Genomic DNA, 17,930 nt, shown 5'->3' with positions numbered 1-17,930 from the left:
GCAGAATGCAGTAGCAAGTTTCCCAGAATGCATATCGTGGCGACCGGCAGCGGTAGTTGTAAAACAGGCGCAAAGCTGTTTTATTTTCCGCTGTAGCGCTGTTAATATGTCACTTTATTAAGTTTTAATATTTTTTTATGCGAGAAAGTAACCGTTTAGATCCCCAATGTGCGGTTAGTTTACTCAAATGACGGCTGTTTAGTAATTTGCCTCGATGTTTTCGGAGAAGTGAAGCTCCGGAAGGAGCGGCTCGTCTCAGAGGCAGCAGGCCGGTCTCCAGAGTTGTTCCGCCGGCCAACATGCATCGTCGTCCCGGGGGAGACAGCAGGCCAGTTATCTTAACCGCTGCTCTTTGAAGATGAACCGCTACAGGGAAGCTTGATGTTTGTAGTGGACAGTATACATTATAGCGCTGTCTCTGGAGCTCTGTATGTACAGAAATCACCAAATATTAATAAAAAAAAGTTTTAATAAACAGAGTACTTTTTTTCATTTCATATGTACAACAGCCTGGATTTGTATTGTACCTACAGCTCTCGTCACAATAGTCAGTAGCCTATGCACTGTACTTATGTTGTGTGAACAAATATAAACGCTGTACTGCTCCGGAGTACGTGACTAGGACGTCGTGATCCCGGCTCCAGCGCATTGCATTGTGGGAAACAGTAGGCAGAGAAGACTGGTCGGATGCATACTGGAAATATTTTCCGAATCAGTACGACATCCGGGAACTTTTCTCATACTGCAGATTTTGCTTTTGTTTGCATACTGCATACTACATACTGCATTTTGGCCAAATCAGTACGTACTGGCAGTATAGTATGCGGTTTCGAATACAGCCAGAGACTACCTCCAGAATTTGGGAGTGGAGAGGATGGAATTGCCTGCCAGGAATCCTGACCTCAACCCCATTGAATACTTCTGGGATCAGCTTAAAGGTATAGTTGGTAATGTTGGAGAGCTAGCAAGATTTGAAAGTGGCACCTCGTCTAAGCTCCACCCCCTTCTCCCCCTCCCGTCAGTGCTCCGTCCAAAGCCCCGCCCCCACAAACTTGAACGTGCATCAGACAATCCGTCAGCAGGGCAGAGGAGAGCCGTTAGCATTGGGCTAATACAAGCTACAAAAGTAGCTAAGTTGGCTAATGTTACATATTTCATGAAAATAACAAATCCCCCCGAAGCAAAACAACTAATTACCTGTCCAACAGAAAGACAGCAACCTCTGCATCACTTCTGGAAGTGCTACCTTTGGCTGCATTTCCTCTGCCATTGTTGTTTCTTGCTAACTGTGCTAACTCTTCTTCTTCTACTGTTGTTTTATGGCTGTTGGCAAACAACTGTTAGGTGTGCATTACCGCCACCTTCTGACCTGGAGTGTGGATCTCCTGCTAACTCCATATGCAGTGTGCTGAATATATCCGGCAACACGTGACACGTGATGAGTGCGCGCAGGGAGGAGGGGGGGACAGAGGGGGGTGCGCGCAGAACGAGACATAAAGGCATCTGATTGGTTCTTTCAACTCGGACCGAGAGGGAGGGATTGGTCAGAGTTTTTACAGGCCTGCAGCTGCCACAGAGGTCTGATTTATTTCGTTCCTTTTTCTGAACACATTATGTATGGACTACTCTCAGGATGGAAAGACCATTTCACCCAGTATAACAAAAAGTGTTTCTGAACAGGATTACCAACTATACCTTTAAGCATGCTGTTCATGCCAGAGTGACCAACAGAACCATGCTGGCTGACTTGCGACAAATGCTGGTTGAAGAATGGGATGCCATCCCACAGCAGTGTGTGACTAGGCTGGTAACCAGCATGAGGAGGAGGTGCCAGGCTGTTGTGGCTGTGTATGGTTCTTCCACACGCTACTGAGGCAATTACTAAATTGTTAAATTGCCTATATGTCTTGTTTCTTCAGACTTCAGTCATCCAATCCACCAAACAACACCAAACAAGAGTCAATAGCAGAATAAGCTGTTTGGCAGAGAAGATTTGGTAAATTTTTCACGGGCGCAACCCACATACTCAGCTCTGCTGCTCATCCCACAAATGCATGCACCTTACAAATGTGGCACCATTTAAAAGGGAAATAAACAGGCTTTCCAACAGTATAAGACTTATTGCCAAAAGGCATTGTTACAACAAAGAAATAATCTACCAAACACAAATTTCCTTACTTTTTGTGCTATGTTTATGTCTGTAGACAGATTTTGTCAGCGTGATAGCACCATAACCATACAAGATGCAGTCACGAAACTTCACAGGCATGTAGTTGAGATCAGAATGAAGGCCAATAGCATCAGTGGGAGTGACTATGTTGGGATAGTCATGAATATATCAAACTGATGCATATTCATTACTCAGAAACACTGTTCAAGTTTCTGGAATATGATACAAAGAAATGAATGTTAACAACTGGTGTTGATAAAATTAATACTACTAATAAGATATCTAAAGTAGCCCACAACACGTGGTCCGCAGTGAGGTGTGAGGTGTAGAATTAAATCTAACTTCCAAAACACTGATATGGTCTTTAAAAAAGTTTTAAAAAATCATTTTGTGTACTACTTTTTAAATGAGTTTTATGTTATGTATTTCCTGCTGTGCCACACTCATATTGACCATTTTCTACTTCTCCTTTCATCAGTTTCACTTTCAATCCAAAGGAAGGGATTGATAATCCAGCTCTGGTCATCAGCGACGATCCTGGTGAGGTGTGATACGCATGCTTATACATGCACAAACTTTTAAAACTCCTCTTCTAAAATAATTTCCCTGTGTCCCCACAGTATTGATTTTTTTACTTAATCATGTGTGCAGAACCTGATCAGAGCCTGGTGCCCAGACTGTGCCAGTTGAAGTGTCTGGAGGGACAGAGCTTTGGCTTCTACCTGCGGATGGACCAGTGCAGCTGGGGTTTAGAGATAAGAGATGTGGAGCCATGGAGTCCTGCAGAGCACAGCGGCCTCAGACAGGGAGACAGAGTACTGGAAATCAATGACAAATATGTGTATAACATGGACTTACACAGGGTTAGTGTGCTTAATTAAGCAGATAACCAATCCACCTATCTGAGTAAGATATCACCCTCCTGGAGCCATTTCTATGAAATTTAGAATCAGAATCAGAATTCCTTTATGTGTCCCGCAAATGGGGACATTTCTTTGTCACAGCAGCCAAAGGACAGTAATTACAATAAACAATAATAAAAAGTAAAAAAAATAAACAATATAATAAGAAGATAAGAAATAGAATTGACTCGTATATACATAATATTTACAATATGAACACTGTAGTAATATTTACAATATGAACAATGTAATTATAAACAGTGTGGTATTTTTATTTACAAATAATAAATATGAGCATTAAAAATTGTCCAGTTAGTGCAAACCAAAATGTATATAGGTTATGTGTAGAGTTTTTTATGGCATAGTGCACATGTGAGGTCTATTGGGAGCAGTGCTGGTTGTACAGTCTAACAGCAGCAGGATGGAAGGACCTGCAATACCTTTCCTTCACACACTTGGGGTGTATCAGTCTATCGCTGAAGGAGCTGACCAGTGCTGTGATAGTAGCCGTTTTTATACTGGACAGCAAGCCGCCAATTTGGCTGTCCTTTTTGCGGCTAGGTCCGCGAATTACACAGAGCGCGGCATATTGGGGGTCTGTTTTGGTCCACCAATACGAAGCCTCGGAGGGTAAATCCATGGCGTCGATGTGCCGGCAATTGCGTGACATGGGTGGAGGTGTCGATGACATGCACTGTTGTGCGACCCACAGCCGGGAGTTTTAAAAGCAGGAAACAGCTGATCACAGCTGTCAGTTCATCACTTCATCCGTGGACGTCAAGATGAGCAACTGGAAAGCTGCTGAGATCTGGGAGATGCTAACCATCACAGCCGAGAGAATCATCAACAACCAGATCACGGGGACTGTGAAAAATGGTGTTTTGTACGAAAAGATCGCCGAGGAGCTTAGTCGACGTGGCTTTCGCCGGGAGAAAAAGCAGTTGTTTTCGTCACTATTCACGCCCAACTTCATGCTTCACATCATGTCACATGTTCACGCCTACCCCAGTGGCAGCTTTTTTGCAAAGGAGGAATATTACACCTCCGTTTCAAATAGACAAGGCGGCAGATTGCAGCCTTTACCTGGCTGCAAATGTGGCGCATTTTCTATCTAAAAGGGGCAAGTGACCTGCAGGGGGTGGGACTCCTTCACCAGCAGCGATAACAGCTTATCCATCATCCTGCTCTCTCCCACCACCTGCACTGGGTCAAGAGGGCATCCCAGGATGGAGCTGGCCTTCTTGATAAGTTTATCAAGTCTCCTCCTGCCTGCTGTCGAGATGCTGCTGCTCCAGCAGACTACACCATTGAAAATGGCTGATGCCACCACAGAGTCATAGAAAGTTGTCAGGAGTCCCCCCTGCACTCCAAAGGACCTGAGCTTTCTCAGCAGATGGAGTCTGCTCTGACCTGTCTTGTATGTTGCTGCAGTGTGATGAGTCCAGTCCAGTTTATTGTTCAGGTGAATTCCCAGGTACTTGTAAGATGTCACCATCTCAATGTCCGTTCCCAGGATGTTCACCTGTGTGCATAGTTGTTTGCACCTGTGGAAATCCACCACCAGCTCTTTGGTCTTCCCGGCGTTGAGCTGGAGGTGGTTCCGCTGGCACCAGTCCACAAAGTCCTTAATAAGTTCTCTGTAGGCTCTGTTGTCCCCGTCCCTGATCAGGCCGATGATAGCAGAGTCGTCAGAGAACTTTTGTAGATGGCTGTGGGGTTTTTGGTGGGAGAAGTCTGCAGTGTACAGGGTGAACAGGAAGGGGCCAGGACTGTTCTCTGTGTGGCCCCCGTACTGCAGACGACCGTGTCCAACACACAGTCCCGAGTCCTCACATACTGTGGCCAGTTGGTGAGGCAGTCGAGGATCCGGGACGTGAGGTGTTGGTCCACCCCCCTGAGCTCCAGCTTGTCCCCAAAAAGTACAGGCTGTATGGTGTTGAAAGCACTGGAGAAACCAAAGAACATGATCCTCACAGTGCTTCCAGGCTTTTCAAGGTGAGACAGTGATCTGTCCAGGAAGAAGATGATGGCATCGTCCACTCCGATGCCAGGCTGGTAGGCAAACTGGAGTGGGTCCATAAAAGGTCCCACCAGAGGGCGGAGATGGACAATGGCCAGCCACTCCAGGGTCTTCATCAGGTGTGAAGTGAGAGCAACTGGTCTGTAGCTGTTGAAGTCCTTACCCTCAGATTCCACTGGATACGGTACTGCTACGGTACGGCTGCGTTACGATTGTGCTCCGTCGTCCTCGTCCGGCAACCCCCACCAGTTGCGTTTTGAGTCCGCTACGGCGCAGCTCCGCCGATCAGCTGGAGAAACGAAACCCAGGAATTCCCGCGATAATTACATTATCACACACGAACGCAGTTATATGTATGTGCTATAAACACAACACGAAGTGTTCCCGACCGACGGATTAGAAGAAGAGCTTGTATTTGTCTCTTTTTTGAGGTTTTTGTGTTTGTATCAACACGGAGTGTTTTATTTTGAAAATCAACCGGATTTCTCGTTGTTGTTTCGTGTCTGACTTCCTGTCTGCTCTGTGCTAAATTCGGCTGAATTGCTGCGTTGTGTTGCGGCGTCCGCCAGAATAGAAGTCCTGCGTATCTGCTCCGCAGGGCTGCGGACTGCCGGAGCTGGCACGCAGCAGACACGCAGCGCAGCGGACCTGGTGGAAGTTAACACATAGACTAGAGTGCCACGGATCAGCTCCGCCGCCGTGGCAGAGCCGTAACGCAGCCGTACCGTATCCAGTGGAATCTGCGGGTTAGGGTGAGGGATCTTTGGTACTGGTACCACACAGGAGGTTTTCCACAGCAGTCGCACTTTTCCCAGCTTCAGGCTCATGTTGAAGAGGAACTCCACAATCCTGCACAGCTGGTCTGCACTGGACTTGAGGAGCCTGGAGCTGATCCCGTCTGTAACCGTGGCCTTCTTCACCTTCATCTTCCTCAATTAGTTCCTCATCTGGATAGTGCAGAGGGACAGATATGAGCAGGGGGGCTGAGTGTCGGGTGGGGGAGGTGAGTGAATGTTGGGGGGGCAGTGGGGGGAGTCTGCAACATGAAAGCAGTGGAAAGGGAGGTAGAGGTGAGAATGGGGCAGGAAACAGGGGGGATGGAAGGACAGAGGGTGTCGTCTCTGTACAGATTGTAAAGCCCTCTGAGGCAAACTGTGATTTGTGAATTTGGGCTATACAAATAAAATTTGATTTGATTTGATTTGATTTGATGGAAGAGGTTGTGGGGGGCAGCAGAGATGACAGGGCCGGGGGAGGGGTGGGTGTCTTGTCAAACCTATTGAAGAATAGGTTCAGGTCGTTCACCCACGTCTGATCCCCGGCAGCCTGGGAGTCTGGTTTCCTCTGCCCTGGGATGGTTTTAAGGCTTTTCCAGACTCCACTGACATTTCTCTGCTGCAGCTGGTCCTCCATCTTCCTCCTGTAGCTGTTCTTCCCCTCTCTGATCTTCTTCTTCAGCTCCTTCTGCACAGCCTTCAGCTCCTCCTTGTTTCCTGACCTAAAGGCCCTCTTTTTCTCCTTAAGGAGAGCCTTTATGTCAGGATTAATCCAGGGTTTGCTGTTTGAAAAACACTGTACAGTCCTGGTGGGTACAGTGTTATCCACACAGAAGTTTATGTAGTCCGTTATGCAGCCTGTTAAACTGTCAATGTCCTCCCCATGAGAAACAAACAGTTCTTCCCACACAATTGAGTCAAAACAGTCCCTCAGAGCTTCTTCAGACTCCTCAGTCCATGTCTTAACTGTGCAGGTTTCCACTGGTTGCCTGTTAACAAGGGGCTTGTAAACAGGCAGGAGATGCACCAGGTTGTGGTCAGATCTTCCCAGGGGAGGGAGGGGGGATGAGTTGTATGCCTCCTTGCTGTTGGCATAAAATAAGTCCAGTGTTTTATTGTCTCTGGTGTGGCAGGTGATATACTGTGTGAATGTAGGCAGGGTGGAGGACAGAGAGGCATGATTGAAGTCCCCAGAGATGAGGAAGAGGGCCTGTGGGTGCTGTGTCTGCAGTGAGCTTGTGACTGAGTGGAGAGCGTCACAAGCTGCATCAGCATTAGCAGAGGGGGGGATATACACAGCGATCACGATCACCTGTGTAAACTCCCTCGGGAGGTAGTATGGCCTCATGCTAACCGTTAAAAGTTAGCATTTGAAAGCCATCCAGCGTCCGTGTCCGGGGTCTGCGCCGTTAGCCACGTCTCAGTGAGCACCATGATGCTGAACTCACCCTCTAATGCCGCGTCATCGCCGTTAACTCGTCCATCTTGTTGGGGAGAGATCTCACATTCCCCATGATGACAGACGGGAAGACGGGTCTGTAGCGTCTCCTCCTGCTACGGCGAGCATCTCCGGGACGGCTCAGCGGCGGCACTGCGGTACTACTGAGGGCCAACAGCTGATCCCAACTGTAAACAGTAGGGCTGCGTACAGGCTCCCCGGACACGCCGGAAAACAGCGAAAGAAGCAGTAATATAACCAGAGCGATAAAAACAACTCTGGTCTCCATACTGCCTGGAGAAAGAGCTCCAAAAAAGAAGTAAATTAAAACAGTTAAAAGTACGAAAAGTAATATAAAAAGAAGAAAAAGCTCAAAGGTGAGCGAGAGCTACTGTAAGAGGCTGCCACTCACGCCGCACTATCTTTTAAGTTTTACTGTGTATGTTCATATCTGGCCTGAAAGAACAACAGCTTACCCCAATGTCATAGTAATTACTGTTCAGGTACTTACTTTTCTTATGCTTCTTAGCCTCTTAAACTGTCATTGAATAATTCCAGTGCTTCCCTACAAGAGTAGATTGCGCGCTGCAACACACATTCTGGTTTCCGCAATTACGGCACATATTAATCTGTAGTCCTTGTGTGTGTGGCTAAATTCTGTAGCCCAGGCCTTTGGGGCTAGGAGAGTAGAGGTTAGTCAAAGCTTAATTTCTGAGCATTTTGTGCTGGAATGGTCTCCTTTACAGTCTGGTAAAAGGCTCAGTTTCCCTGAAGTGTCTAGGTTGACCTGATGAAGGTAGGGCACACCATCCCATGAGCATGTTTCATTAGAGGTATCTAATTTTCTGATTTATAAAAAGCATTCAGTAACATCCAAGTTGATGATCTTGATGATTATGATGATTGTGAATGCTCACAAGTCACTAAAATTGGAATCTTTCCTATTTCCACCACACATATATTATTATGTGAACACAGCATAATGGAGCCATTGGACTGGAAACAAAATGGCTAATCAAATGACACACTCTAATTTTGTGAATAGCTGAAATTTTGCATTTTGTGACATACTGGCCTTGTTCAAGATGAGCAGGCCAGCACACAATAATTACCTAATAAATACTAGAGATGTTGTTGATGAAAGAAAACATGCTGATATATTTACTGTGCACAGAACACATTATTTGGTTGCTCAAATGGAATCATTACTTTGTGTGTGAATAATTTCTCACAAAAATATAATTTGTGTGCCTTGGGGAAAAATATTTTTCTGTGCTAAAAATTGCCACATCACTCTCAATGTAACTCCATACTCTTTCTTCTCTTTTGTTTTGTTCAGAGGGGTCAAAAGGTCAATGCAAATGTTATATGTGGTTAGCTGGATGATGACAGAGAGGTCTGAGGCAAACTGTGATTTGTGAATTTGGGCTATACAAATAAAATTTGATTTGATTTGATTTTATTTAGAGAAAGAAACCATGTGACCTCTCAGCTTCTTTAAGCTCCACTAGTCATTGCTTCATCACAAGCCTGAGTTCTTGTAATTTGGGATGGACCTACATATTAAAATAGAAGGCCCTAAGGAGCATTAGTAATGAAAATGAAATAAGGTGTGTTAACAGAATAATTTGTCTATCTCTGTAATTACCTGACAGGTGGTGAAGAAGATCCAGTCATGCGGCTTACACCTGTTTGTCCTGGTGTTGAGGAGAGAAGACTATGAACAGGTACTGCAGGACTGTCATTGAATGCCTATTGCAGGCACATTCCCCTCTTTCTTCCACTATCTGCACATTACTGTTTTGAAATCCTCATTGCTACTTGAAACAACAACCTTTGAGTTAGCAACCTACATGCTGAAAATTGCAAGTTACTCTTACCCTAACCAGGGGTCTCATTATAAAACCTGGTGTACGCCTGCCCGTGCGTACTTTCCAAATAAACTTGTAAATGTGCACACACGGATCAGTCGCATTTTCTGCCATCTACAGTCATGCATAGAAATTAGCCTGCTGAGCAATTGTTTTCTGGCACATAAAATGAGGTGTTTGTGGATGAGGTGGAAGTTAGAAAGCACTTGTTAATCCTTTCATTCACGTCCTCCAGCAGTCCGAGGACAGTGAAAGTCTGTGCATGCAGCATAACGCACAAGTGTCACCACAGTATTTATGTTTACAGTGATTAGACTGACTGCATCACACCCGCCAACATGATCATAACAATCAGTGGTATGTGGGATATGAGATGTGAGATGATGTAAGATATTGTGGGATAGTTATCACAAGCACAAATAACATTGCATGTTTGAATGTATATGATAAAGTGAAATTAAATTTGTGTGAGGCATTGTTATTATGATTATGACAATTGGCTATAATTCAACACCTCACCATCTGCGTTGCCAACTTCCCCATCGATATAAATGGGCTATCAGACTCTTCTTTATTACTCCTTCCATAGTCAACATGAACATTTTTCTAAGTTACATATTAATTTGCATACCTTCTCCCAATCCAATAAAAAAAAATCTAAGGAAACCCATACCTGACAAACCAAATTCGTTCTGGAGATGCGCATATGATTTCTAAGTTTCCCCGATGAAAAAGACGATCCGAAATAGCTGTTATTTCAAATGCTCTGGATATAGAGTTAAAAAGGTGTAATTGTTTTGTTTATAACCAACCAAGTCCTCACTGTGAATTTGATCCATTCATTGTCTATTTTTAAATATTACTATAGGTTTTTTGTTCTGCCATATGAATCTTGTTATCAATTTGTCAAGAGCATTTATTAATGCTATAGGGACCCTTACCAGCAAGGATTGAATTAAAAAGAGTAGCCTGGGGAAAACATTTATTTGGATAGCTTCAATTCCGCCAATAAGTGATAAGGGAAGTATCTCCCATCTGAGCATATATGCCTTTATCTCTTTCATTAACTTTCCATAATAGACTTAATATAATTTTGATGTGGAGGATGATATGCTAATGATAACACCTTGGTAGCTGAGGCCCTCCCTAGATCAATCAACCTGGCCTGGGCACTAATTTATAAACATTACATATGCACGACATGGAGCCTTGTTAGGTATAACCAGCTCCTATACTTCAGCCTGGCTCTTAGCTGCTAACTCATGTTCACTTTCAGCTGTTTCAGAAGTTCTGTTAAGTTACTACTGGTGAACACCCAATGTTTCCTAGTTTTGATGATCCATGATAAAAGTTTTATAGGAAATGCGTTTATCACCAAACTTGCAGAGCTTTGTTAGTGTCAATTCTTCAAAATGACTGCATACTGGAAGAGATTTTACAGCCACTTCTTTGACCACAACTCAACATAAGCGTGTCATTTTTAGACCTTCAATGGTTAGCCCTGTTGTCACGGAAATGAAAATCCCTGTTCCCGGAACAAACGAACGAACAAACGCTTTCCACTAAGGTACACAAAAAGGTGAGTAGTTACTGATCAGGAATGACTTGATAGTTAATGAATCATCAATAAGTAACTGGGAGATACTACATTAATAAATCATTAGGTAATGAATAATTCATAAATATTTGTGAATCGACATACTGACTACTTTCTTCATGAGTTGTTCCTGATTAACTATCAACCACCCACTGAATGGCACAAACTAGAGATGACTCATTACTAATTACTAAATCATAAGTTACCCTTTTTGTGCACCTTCAAGTCAAGTGAGACAGCATATCGAGTAGTTGCCCAATAGGCTCAGTAAATACTAATTACGTAATCATTAGTTACTCTTTTTTCTTGGGAGTTCACAATTAGTTCTTCAATAACAGATAACCCTGCTCCTCCTCCTCCGGGGGGGCGCGCTGTCTGTCCTGGTACCCACAACAAAAGATGTCAAACTTAACTCCTTTTCGTACCAAAATATACATATAACAAAATAGGATACTGTTAGAATTATATTTGTGCACATACATATATTTTCAAGGGCATACCAACAAAATAATTTATGCACTATCAGTGGTTATACATAATACACAATTTAGAATGACAGTAAAAGAAAAAACTAAAATAATCAATGAGTCAAATTTATATCCAAAGCCAAATTTAATATATTCACAAGATGTTTCGCCCTGTGATTGCATGTAAATATAGCCATCTCTTTAGAAAAAAAAAGAAAAGTGTCATGTTGTTCGGCTTCTTATTAAATGCAGTCTTTCCATAAAAGTACATGAGAGTACAATTTAACACCATAACCCACCTACAAGATTAGCAGGGGGCACAATGAATACACACACCAGTCCCCTGCAGCAAGTCATTAAATATACAAATGAGGTAAATTCTCCACAGATTTAACCAATATTTTTAATTTCCATGTAGTATAAGACTACCTGCTAGCTTAACGAAAAGATAGAGCATCACATTACATCTGCACAACAGCTGCTACAACAGGTAACCCTGTCAGTGACAGCTCCCTCACACAGTGGTTACATTCCATGTCCTAATTATGAGTCACAATCATAATGCGGGCCACCATGACAAAACTTATATGTAAGATAATCAATAAATAGTGTTCACGTATCAAACTTTTTTCAAACTCATTTTCAAATGATAAACCAGGGTGGGAGATACCACTGATTCTTGTGATCACTTTGGCGGGTGTGAAACAGACAGTCTGATTTAAAATTATAATTAAAAAGCACTTCCACCTCATCAACAAACACCTTGTTTTCTGTGCCAGAAAAAATAATTTTCCTCATCATCATCCCCTCTGTTGTGGCTGTGATTCACTGTCAAGAACTGTCGATCAGCAGGCTCATTTTTATCTATTATTGTCGAGAGGGCGGGATATGAGGTGGATCCATGCACGCACATTTCCTAATTCATTTGGGATTTATAAAAGGAAATTACACACTGTTGAAATATCATGTGGATTTTCCAGAGTTTTATAAATGGGACCCCTGGTTTTTCAATTCTGATGGCCACACACCAACAGCATCATTGCTTCTGATTTTGAGTTTAGTTTTATAACCAGATATAACTCTACTACTACTTCTACTAAACAGGATGAAATCTCATCTTATGTAATTTATTGTTGAGATAGCATCAATCTACTGTGTCAAAAGCCTTTTGTGCATCTAGACTAAGTATCATAGATAAAACTAAACTAAGAAGTAAAATCCCAAACCATGACATTAGGTGGGTTTCCTTCCGACAGAGCATAGTTGTAGACCTCAGTCAGAATCGGGGAGAGCTCTTCTTTATTATGTTTATAAAATTCACCTGTAATCCCATCAGTCCCCACTTCCTTTATTTCCTGCTCTTTTATACTTCTTGTTATATATTGAGTGCTTCTGCTTGGGAGAGGGTGGGTAGATTTAATCTAAAAAGAATGTTCTTATCTTTCCCTCGTCTATAGTTTCAGGAGAGTCATATAGTTCTTCATGAAAAGATGCGGTCACACTTTATTTTAGAGTACACTAATAAGATGTAATAAGCTGTACTTTTTGTCAAATTAGACAAAAACTAGAAATAATATGGTCTATATTTGATAGTGAACAAGGACAGTTAAAAGCTAAGTACACAATAAAAGTGAGTAATCCATAATTTGTATTAAATTAGGCCAAAACGAGAAATAATATGGTCTTTATAAGACAGTAAACATACACTATTATTGACTGTATTTAACAGGATAGCCCCTTGAGATGTACCATCTCATTTTCGAGGGGGTCCATAATATCAACGAAAATAACTACATAAATAGTACCTAGTAAACATATATAGAAAGTAAACAGAACAAACAAACAAAAACAACACACAAACACAAAAAAAACAAAAAAAACAATAAAACACATGATACAATGTAGAGACACAGACGCCCATTCACACACACTCACACACTACAATGCTCTATCGATCCTGACTCCCCCCCATACATACACCAGCAAAAAAATAAAATAAAAATAAAAATAAAAATAAATAGGTAAGATAGAATAAGTACAATAATTCATTTTACTAGTAGCACTTCATGTCGGAGGGACCTGGGGACTTGGGGGGCCAGCCAGTTCAAGGACTGGTACATATGACAGTGATGGGTCATATGAGGACACCTGAGAATAAATCTACATAAACAATTATACAAGACAGAAAGAGGACGAAGATTTGTTTCTGAGGTGCTCTGATAGATAACATCACCATAGTCAATTATTGGGAGTATCAGTTGTGTTATGATTCTTTTACGAACTTGAAGGGAAAAACATTCAATAGAACGATAGAGGGATTTCAGATGAAGATAGATTTTCTTGGAAACTGAGTTAATGTGGAATTTAAAGGATAGCTGTGAGTCAAGCCAAAGACCCAGATATTTGAATTCTACAGTTTTTACTACTGCTGTTCCATCGAGGAAACTAATACACCAGTTAGTGTTTGCAGGTAAAGAATTAGGTCGGGTGCAGAACAACGTGGTGTATGATTTTTTCTTATTCAGTTGTAGTTTGTTTGAAAAGAACCAATTTTGGACCGAAATAAAATCAGATTGTAATGAATGCTGGATGTGTGGAATATCAAAGCTAGAGGAGTATATTACTGTGTCATCTGCATATAAATGAATCTGGCAATTAGAACAAGTTTGTGGAAGATCATTGATAAAGATTGAGAATAGTAAGGGACCTAAGGATGAGCCTTGTGGCACACCTTTATCAATGATCTTAAAACCAGACTGGAAACCTTGGAAACACATTGACCTCTATGATGAAGGAAAGAGTTGAAAAATAATAAAGAATCAGGAGAAAACCAACCAACAAATATAGTTTGTCCAAAAGAAGATAATGATCAACCATGTCAAATGCTTTAGTAAGGTCAATAAATATAGCACCTGTGTGCATGTTTTTATCAGATGCTGAGAAAATATCACTGGTAACTTTTAGGAGAGGAGTGGTGGTCGAAAAATGTGGTCGAAAACCAGATTGATGAGGAGATCTGAGATGAGTAGGTTATGGTCATTAAGATATGAGGATAATTCGTTAAAAATCAACTTTTCAAATATTTTTGTAATGGAATTGATAATTGAGATTGGCCTGTAATTATTGACATCTCTAGTGTCACCCCCTTTATGGATAGGGGTTACCCTGGCACATTTCCAGGATGAGGGAACTTTGCAAGTTGCTAAAGATAAATTAAATAGATCAGACAGAGGAAATGACAAAACGTAAGAGGCCAATTGAAAAAACCTAATCTCGAGACCATCTGGACCAGCACTGCATCCAGAGTTAAGATTATCAATAACACGCTGAACATCAGTTGGTGTGATTGTTCCAAAAGAGAAGGAACTACCACACCTGCTCGGAGTTGGGGAAGAGTGTCCGAGTAGGAGTGAGGGACAGAGCTACCAATAGTAGAAAAATGCTGGCTAAATGCCTCTGCAATTGATAGTGGTTCACTGACACTTTCATTGTTTATTCTAAAATGTGTAGTGGGATTTCCTGTGGATTTATTAGTTATACTATTTATTCTCCTCCAAAATTGTTGAGATCTCCTTTTATCCACGGCAGATGTCGACCCTTGACTTTAATTGTTGTCCAGGGTGCATGTTTATTGATAACCTCAACAAATTCAGTATATAGAAAGTTCCAAGCGTCTTCAACAAATGGTATTAATTGAAATCTCTCCCAATTTATGCTTAAAATATCTTGGATAAAGGGTTCAGGGTTAATATTATTACATTTTCTGATTTTAATGAATTTGGGAGGAAGATGGGGCATTTTGAATTTCCAGACGCAGAAGACAATTGAATGGTCACTGAAAGAGTAAGGTAATACCCCAGAGTGTGAAATTCTGTCAGGATGGGAAACTAAGATCCAGTCAAGCAAGGAGGAAGAACTGGGACCGACTCTTGTTGGTTCAGTAATCAACTGGGTTAAGTTTATACCATTAAAAAGATTGCGATCATTGTAAGAGGAACGATCTAGCCAATTGGAGTTAAAGTCACCCAGTATAATTTTTTCACTAATGCAATCTAAAGAATTGATTGTGGTCAGAATACCTTTGGTAGTTTCAGCAGGAGCATTAGGAGGTTTATAGATGTTATCTATGATCAGCCGTTTGTTCTCATGTAATTTTATTTTAACAAAGAGGCATTCAAAGTGCAGGGGATTAACAGTTGGTAAGACTAGTTCTGCAGTAAAATTTGAGGATACATACGTCAGAAGACCCCCTCCTCTTGAGCCTCTATCTTTTCTAAATAGAACATAGTTATCAAGTTTAACTTCATTATCAGAAATATTGTTGTTCAACCAAGTTTCAGAAAGCGTAATTACATGAGGTTTATTATAGGTGAGCCAGGCTTTCAGTAAATCAATTTTAGGCCGCAAACTCCTAATGTTCAAATGAATGACATTCATACCTTTAGCAGAATTCATTGACCAAGGATAACAAAATAGTCACACAGTATATTAACAGAAATGCACACAAAGCATCGTCATAAGTTGTGGTAAATAGCAGGCAAGGGTGCCGTTTTACTGCATTTGCGGCACGTTTTACGGCAAACAGTTGTTGAGCGGCACTACCATAACAGTGTCTACTCCAACTACAAGTTTGTAAGGAGAAAGCAAAACAAAACAGCAACTAATAATTCAGTGTCAGCTGTTATATGCTAAGTAAACTCATAAAGACGTAATAAGCCATCATTTCTACCAAATAAGGCAAAAACAGGAAATACTATGGTGTTTATTAGATAGTTAACAAAGACAGTTATAAGCTAAGTACACTAATGACACATAAAATCCATAATTTGTATCAAATTAGGCAAAAACCTAGAAATATGTTCTTTATTAGGAAAATAAAAAAATGGTTATAACCTAACCAGCTAACTAAGTCGCAACAAGCTGAATTTTATATATAATTAGACAAAAACTAGAACTAATATATATATATTTATATCATTATAAACCATACACCTAAATACCTGAATCACACTGTAATGTAATGTTTTACAGGCTGTTATTTGACAAATGCAGTGCTATATTAATAATGGTCAGTCAAAGAACAGAGCTCAGAGGACAATGCATTTATTTGGGCTTTATTCAGTATAGTTTTGCTTTATTACAGGGTACAATTTGTTTCTAATTACAACAATGTTAGACCCTTATTAGACAATCTTAGAGGTTAATTAGTGACATCACAGGTTTAAGTACAAAAAACACTTGGTGAAGGTTAGAAAAAAAATTTTTTGGGCTTATGTGTGCACGGAGTCCCTGAAAACGCAGACAACGCATGTTCTTGCTTTCCTGTCGGATGCCATACCACGGTGGTTTCCTAACGTGGGCTCTGTTGAAATTATGCGCGCGCACCGCGTAGGTGCCCCGAAAGAAGACACAAATGGCAGACCTGTGCCTCGCACCATCATCTTCAAGCTGCTACGCTTCACCGACAGAGATCAGATCCTGAAAGCGGCGCGCAGTGCGGCCGTGGAGTTTCTGTTTCTCTGCTCAGTTAGTAACAGGAAACACCGATCTCACAATCTTGCACAATGCTAGGGACTTAGATGTTGCTGTTGTTAGTTGATTCCTGTTTGATTTTTGTTTGAGATCTCAAGTTCTGTTCTCAAAAAGAAAGGCTGGTGTTATAGTCCTGGCATGTTGCCAGCTCTACTATAAATTACAAATTTTACCAGCCATGTTATATTTGTATTCAGTACTAATATGCATCTATAACCTACAGCATGTTGGTACATTGTGTGTAGCTCATTTACAATCATTATGATCATTACTATGGTATGATATAATTGTAACTGTTATTGGAAGGGGGGACCTGCGCACGCGCACTTGGAAGGAACACGCCTCTCGAGGATCACAGGTCCAACTTGTGGGGGAAAGTTTGGCTCCCCAGGAGGAGTCAAATTTTGGTTTTGTTTTTATATTTTCACATTTGTGTGGGTTTTTGTTTTCATGCCCTCTCTTTTTCTTTGGAGAGTGGCGGGTTCATGGTTTTGGGGTGGGAAGGATCTCTCTCAGCATTTTAATTTCACATTTTGGTCAGTCAGCTGCACTGTAGGTTGTTTTTCCACTCTGCATCTTGTATGTATCACAATACTATCCTCTATTAGTTATTATGAGTAGTATGCATGTAATCAGCTGGAATGTAAATGAGCTGAATGGACAAATTAAGCGTATAGCCTGCTTAGACCTCTTACGCAGACAACATGTGGACGTTGCCTTTATTCAGGAGTCTCACTTAAGAACTATAGATGTCCGCCGATTTTCAAGCAAACACTATTATGTGGCCGCCTCATTATCACTGGACACCAAAATTAGGGAGTCACTAGTAGTACAGAGACGTAAACTCTCTATAACCATACTTGGACAATTTAGTAGTGAGGATGGTAGGATTTCTTATATTAAGACTATTATATCTGGACGCAAATTTGCTTTTATTTCAGTTTATGCTCCATCCCAATATGAACCAGAGTTCTTTCCAAGATTAACAGAAGTCTTATTGCACCTTCAGGACCTCTCACTTAACCTTGGTGCAGACATGAACTGTATTGTAAATGTGATGTTGGACAAATCTGCGCAGCGCTCCACGGCCACACAGCTACAAGCATCAAATGACTTTCAGAACTTTCTGTCAGTACTTAGCTTAACAAGCCTTTACC

The 17,930-nt window shown here is 41.5% G+C and overlaps 1 protein-coding gene across 1 annotated transcript in view; it reads left to right on the top strand.

Moving 5' to 3' along the window:
• The window catches only part of LOC311256225 (Na(+)/H(+) exchange regulatory cofactor NHE-RF3-like), a gene marked incomplete at its 5' end in the record, with an annotated part of 73,270 nt that overhangs the window by 14,615 nt on the left and 40,725 nt on the right, over nucleotides 1-17,930 (top strand). Inside the window, 3 exons of the mRNA XM_084351081.1 lie at nucleotides 2,649-2,710; nucleotides 2,822-3,033; nucleotides 8,962-9,033. Coding sequence (XP_084207207.1) covers nucleotides 2,649-2,710; nucleotides 2,822-3,033; nucleotides 8,962-9,033 — 346 coding nt within the window. The remainder of the gene's footprint in view (nucleotides 1-2,648; nucleotides 2,711-2,821; nucleotides 3,034-8,961; nucleotides 9,034-17,930) is intronic.

This window comes from Pagrus pagrus, assembly GCF_965226575.1.
Source record: "Pagrus pagrus genome assembly, chromosome: 4".
In the NCBI taxonomy this organism is placed as follows: domain Eukaryota; kingdom Metazoa; phylum Chordata; class Actinopteri; order Spariformes; family Sparidae; genus Pagrus; species Pagrus pagrus.
Note: the sequence above shows the minus strand (reverse complement) of the source record. Positions and strands in the feature narration are given on the sequence as shown.